At 33.2% G+C, this 5,762-nt stretch overlaps 1 protein-coding gene across 1 annotated transcript; it reads left to right on the top strand.

Moving 5' to 3' along the window:
* Nucleotides 1-1,435: 1,435 nt before the first annotated feature.
* LOC143547037 (trihelix transcription factor PTL-like) lies at nt 1,436-4,171 on the top strand. Its single transcript, XM_077038555.1, has 2 exons — nt 1,436-2,244; nt 3,034-4,171. The coding sequence occupies exons 1-2, from the start codon at nt 1,916-1,918 to the stop codon at nt 3,995-3,997; spliced, it is 1,293 nt and encodes a 430-aa protein (XP_076894670.1). The 5' UTR covers nt 1,436-1,915; the 3' UTR covers nt 3,998-4,171.
* Nucleotides 4,172-5,762: the final 1,591 nt, after the last annotated feature.

Genomic DNA, 5,762 nt, shown 5'->3' with positions numbered 1-5,762 from the left:
TATCGGTACATGATTCACCTGATGACAGTACATATATAACCCGAATGTAGACGTGTAATTCACGTAAAGGTAGTAAGCGTGTAACTGATGTCGAAAATCACGAAACAAAGTTGAAATATATAGTAATTTCAAATAGATAATTTTTTAAACTAACCTATTTTTATCTGAATCCCTTTCTAAACGGACACTGTTCTGACCTGACCTCTTCCGACTCAAAGCGTACCGACAAGAACCGAACTAATTTAACCCTTTTTGCATCGACTCGTTTTGACCCTAATTTGGTCTTATACATGACTCGAGCTCATCTGATTCGACTTGTTACCGATCCTAACCGATAATCACGTAGTATGATATTTTTTTAAGATAAAGAAGTATAACAATATCATACTCAAATTAAAGAGAATAAAAATGCTCGTTTTTATGATGTAGTTTGTTTAAAAAATTATTAACGTGTGAAAATGTTACGGCCCTAAAAAAGTCGTGGGGATAGTTAGTTTTGAATAAGGGTTAAATGTGTAAATATGATATAAATTAACAAAAGTTGATAGAAGTTCAAGTACCAAACTTGTAAATTCAAATGTAAAAGTTTGTAGCTAGTTTTTTCTCAACGATAGTAATACTAGCGGTCAAATACGAAGCTTTTTTTACCAACCTAAAAGTTTGAAGCTACTTTAACCAAACAAAGTTTTTTATTGAATATATGTTTTTTCTTAAAAACTTGAAGCTAGAAGCTCCTAAAATCTCCTTGCCAAACATACCTTCGTATTGAATCGTGTCATCGTGTTATAATTAACTTGTCAACGATACCCTTTTTATAATTACTTTCTTCCGCATATAACTTTGAAACTAAATCTGAATTATTAATAATAATAATAATAATAATTATTATTATTATTATTATTATTATTATAACAATAATAATAATATACTACAGAAACTGATTTGCTGACATTCTTGATTTGATATGACTTGGTGTAAAACGAAATGTATATTAAAACAAAACAAAGTCTAAATTGTAGAAATCCAAAATGTTTGACTTTGGAAGTTGGAACCCTAAGTAAAAATTTTTGGACCACTGAACACTTCCACTGAGTTCACAGGTTTTGTAACATTTGAATATATGAACAGGCATACAATAAAGCTTTTGTACTTTTGAATATGTTTTCAACTTCCACGGAAAATTTAAACTGTAATATGACCTTGGAAGGGGAAAAGTAAAGCAACTTATGAATTGAGTATTTGTCTTTATAAACATCTGTGATATTCAATGTCACCAGAACCTGTAATGTTACCAGACTGTGCTTCTGTCTGGTTGAGAGAGAGAGAGAGAGAGAGAGAGAGAGAGAGAGAGATGTAAGATAATACATTTGATGATTGAAATACAATTATGCATGTTAATATACGGTCATTGTTTGGCTACACTACCCCTATCTGATTTCACACCATCGGACAGTTGTACATAAAACACACAGACGGCTGTTTTGAACAAAAAAAAAATCAAACTTGATAATATTTTTATCAAAACAGCGGACGGTCGTTTTGATTTTTTAAACAATCAAACTTTGAAAACTTTTGGTCAAAACAGCCGTCTAACCTCTACCCACCCTTACGGGTGGTTCTGGAGATGGTCAAACGTTGAAATTTGTTATCAAAACAGTCGCCCTACCTTTATATCTGGACGGTTGTTTAAAATAGTGTGGTATTGGACAGTGTATCTACAGCTGACCCATTAATATATTAATAATATATTATACACATATAGTCTACTATTTTAGGGTATGTATTCTTTATTAACAAGCACATAACTGGGTCCAAACTAATTATAATATACTGATATTTCTCCTTGTGATAGCAAGATCAGCTTCTTCCTTATCCTAATTTGAAGCACTATTGAAAAAGATAGAAAAGAAACTTGATGGATGAGATCACCAACTACATGAATGGAAGGCCAGTCTTCCCGGCCATACCGCAACCTCCTAGAGACCTACACTATGCCATGGTGATGTTAGGAGGTGGTGGTGGTGGTGGTAATATGTCGTTTGGATCCGATTCAACGATGGGTATGTTGTCGACAACTTCAGGCCTTAGTGGCGACGGTGGCAGCGGTGGTGCTTGTGTAAACATGGAGATTGATGGGAGATGGCCAAAAGAAGAAACCCTAGCACTTCTTGACATCAGATCAAGGCTTGATTCTCAGTTCAAGGGAGTTAAACACAAGGGCCCTTTGTGGGAAGAAGTTTCAAGGTCTCTCTTTAATTCTCTCTATTTCTCAACATCTTACAAGTTACACCAATATATTTTTTTTAATCTTTTCTGGCTTTAGATCCAGAAGCTAATTAAGTTTTGGTTCACTCAAATAGGGTTTCTTGAGATCATAGAATTCTCACCTTTCTAGCTAAGCTAATTACTACTAAAGAAGGGGATTTGCTGTGAAATTGTTACGGATCTGGTCGTATCAAATACATGTGTTTGTAATAGTATAATCACTTCATTTTTTTCTCTTTCTTATATGCTAGTTTAATTTTAAAAGATCAAAGCCTTACCCTTTCTTGATGTAAACACAAGGTTCACTTAATAACTCCAAATTAGATGTTATGCTTGAAGGGTTTAACAAGTTCTCTTTTAACTTTTACCAGCTTTCTTGAAAACGATTGTATAAAGTGGACAAACTTTTCACTTCTTTTTGTTTTATTTCCTTCTTATATGCCATTGTAGAGTTTAATAATCCAAGCTTTAATTATTCTTTCGTAATCTGAACATGTTACAAGTTTCACTTCAGAAACTTTGACGGTGTGCTTGAAGGGTTTAAATGGTTCGCTTTAAGTTATTTTAATATCTTTCATGGAAACTTTTTACATCCTTCAGGTCAATAAAGTCATACACGATCAGCATAAAAAGAGGCTAAACTGTCTTATTTTTCTTGTTCATCTTGAAGAGTCATAAAGACTGAAAATAGATTCACTGCCACTTAAAAGCTTTCCTCATACCTTTTTCTTTCACGCTATTTAATTCATTTTGTTGTTTACTTTTCAGGATAATGTATGTGGAGCATGGGTATAAAAGAACTGGGAAAAAATGCAGTGTGAAGTTTGAAAACATGTACAAATATTACAAGAAGATTAAAGAAGGGAAAGCAGGGAAATCTGGAAGACAAGACCAGAAGCATTACAGATTCTTTCACCAATTAGACGCTATATATGGGGAAACAAGTAGCACTAATATTACCAATATCAATGCTAACAAGGTTTCAGTCACTAATGCAACTTTGCTTCCATTTATTGAAGAAAATGTCCAAACAATTGACAAAAGAATGCTCGGGAAGAAGCGTTGGAAGACCGTGATATCAAACTTCATTGAAACAAAGATGAACACACTTATGGAGAAGCAAGAAAAATGGATGGAGAAGGTGATGAATACAATAGAAGAGAAAGAAAATGAGAGAATTTCAAAAGAGCAACAAAGGAGGAAAGAAGAGGCTGCAAGGTTAGAGATGGAAAGAATGTTTCGATCGAATGAACTAGCACGAATGCGGTCTCGAGATTCAAATTTAGTGGAAGCCTTGCACAAATTAACTAAGAAAGAATCAACAATCGAGACTTCGTGTGCGGAGTATTGCAATGATCAAGACCAAGTTGCCGATGACTGGGAAGAGAATGAGATTACACAACTAATACAATTAAGAAGTGGCATGGAAACAAGATTTGAGGAAGGTAGGTTTATGGAAAATGTTCTCTGGGACGAAATTTCTTTGATAATGGCTGGTTTAGGTTACAATAGGAGTGCATTGATCTGCAAAGCTAAGTGGGATCACATTAATTTTCTACTGAGATACAAGAAACAAAAAGGAAGCTCAAATTTGTATTCTGATCACCATAATCACGTCTTTCATCAGGCAGGTGAAAGATTTAATGCATTGAATGCTCAACAGAATGATTTTGGGAAAATGGTGTTGATGAGTGACCAAGAGATGACGTGGAATTACAATGGAAACGTATAAGAAATTTTATGGTGTGTTCTTGATTATGGAAAATGTTTGACTAAAAGAGTTAGTGTGGTAAAAAAATATTATTTGGTTTGGACTTTAGTGATTATATGATGTTTGTTTTTTTATCATATTTTGATAGCATGATCGATATTTTTTTTATCTTGTCTCCTAAATTAGGAATTGTTATTGCTTATTAGTGCGCATACAAAAGGTTTTGAAAGAATGCATGATGCCATATACTGTAATATAGTTTAATAACAAGTACTGAAAAAAGAAGAATTGTGTATTATTTCATGACTAATAATGAAAGATGGTAGATGTAATTATAGATAAATACATTGGGTTATTCAACAAAACATGATAATCGTGCTTTATACCTTTCAATAGTCCCACCTTGTTAATGCTTAATCACTAAAGTCCACCTTGTTAATGCCTATTCAGTTGTAAAGACCCCACTAAGTAGAAAGCCATTAAAGTAAAAAACTAACATATTAATATCAAAAAATACTTAGGTCCACTTGCAAAATTTTAATAAACCCCATGAACTCTTGAAACCCGATTTAAGATGAGCAAATTAGCAAAACTTAAGGATATGCATTTATGCAATTCTAATCGGAATCTATGGATTCTAATCGGAATCTATGGAGGTTGAGAGAGAGAGTAGAGAGAAAAGTGGAGGCTAGTGGTGGAAGTTAGTCAAAGAAAAAAAGTAAATTTAAGAGTAAGTTTGATATTAGCACATTTGTCTTCAATAGAGTTACAAATTATACCTTTTAGGTTGATTTAATTTTCAAATAAACCTAGGCTTAAAAGTTTCATATTACATGTTAACAAAATCTTATATTTATTTGACAAAGAATAAGTTATGTTGTTTGATTAGTCGATTTATCTATAAGTGTTTATCTGTTATTTTCGTTTAAGTATACTCAAAATTTTCATTTTTATTATCAATATATATGTTTATGTTGATCAAAGATATCTACAAAATTATCATATAAGCAAACTAGTCTGAAATGTTGACCCGGCCCGGTTTTACACCGACTTGTTTTGACTATACCTAATTTTACCCCACACTCATAAAAATTCCTGGATCCGCCACTATGCTTATTTGTAAAAAAACTCAGCGCAACCCACCGGACATTTTTCCTAATGGAAGTACGCACGTTTCCCATGTGTAGTTGTTCATCAATGCCTCCATCTTTGTTTCCATTGCAGCTTTTCGATTCTTTGATTCCAAAACTTGTTTCATAGTGGTGGAGTTTCGCAATAATACTAATAGTCATAAAATATAAGCCATAGCATCTCCAAAGAGTTTTCCTTTCGCTAGCTGTATTGTTTATCGGATACTTTGAACCTCAAGTCTCCTTTTTTAGAGAGTATCATTTAGGTAACACATATCTAATTAGTATTTCTTCTAGTGGAAGTTCACCCTGCTCTACCATTTCCTCCTGTATAAGTTCATCAGTAACAACAAACGGACTTCCGAAAGGTTTAAGTTCATGAGAGTGAATATTACTTACCTCATACATTAGGTTGGGAGGAATATTTTTAGTGACACTGAAAATTGATTTCATAGATCGGTATGTGACTAAACTCCTCTGATGTTAAAATATATTTTAACCAGCTCAGAGTGCCTGAACATTCACATTGTAGTAATACTCAGATTCAAGAAAGTTACGGTTTATGATTGTGAACATGTTAGGTGTCTTTAAATTTTAAAATATGTATCATTTATGGCTTAATCCGTAACCAATGAATACACATTTCTAACACAAGG

This window comes from Bidens hawaiensis, unplaced genomic scaffold (assembly GCF_021521415.1).
Source record: "Bidens hawaiensis isolate Kalapana, Puna unplaced genomic scaffold, B.hawaiensis_p1.1 tig00014556_1, whole genome shotgun sequence".
Lineage (NCBI taxonomy): Eukaryota > Viridiplantae > Streptophyta > Magnoliopsida > Asterales > Asteraceae > Bidens > Bidens hawaiensis.
This window is presented reverse-complemented; position numbering and strand designations above follow the sequence as displayed.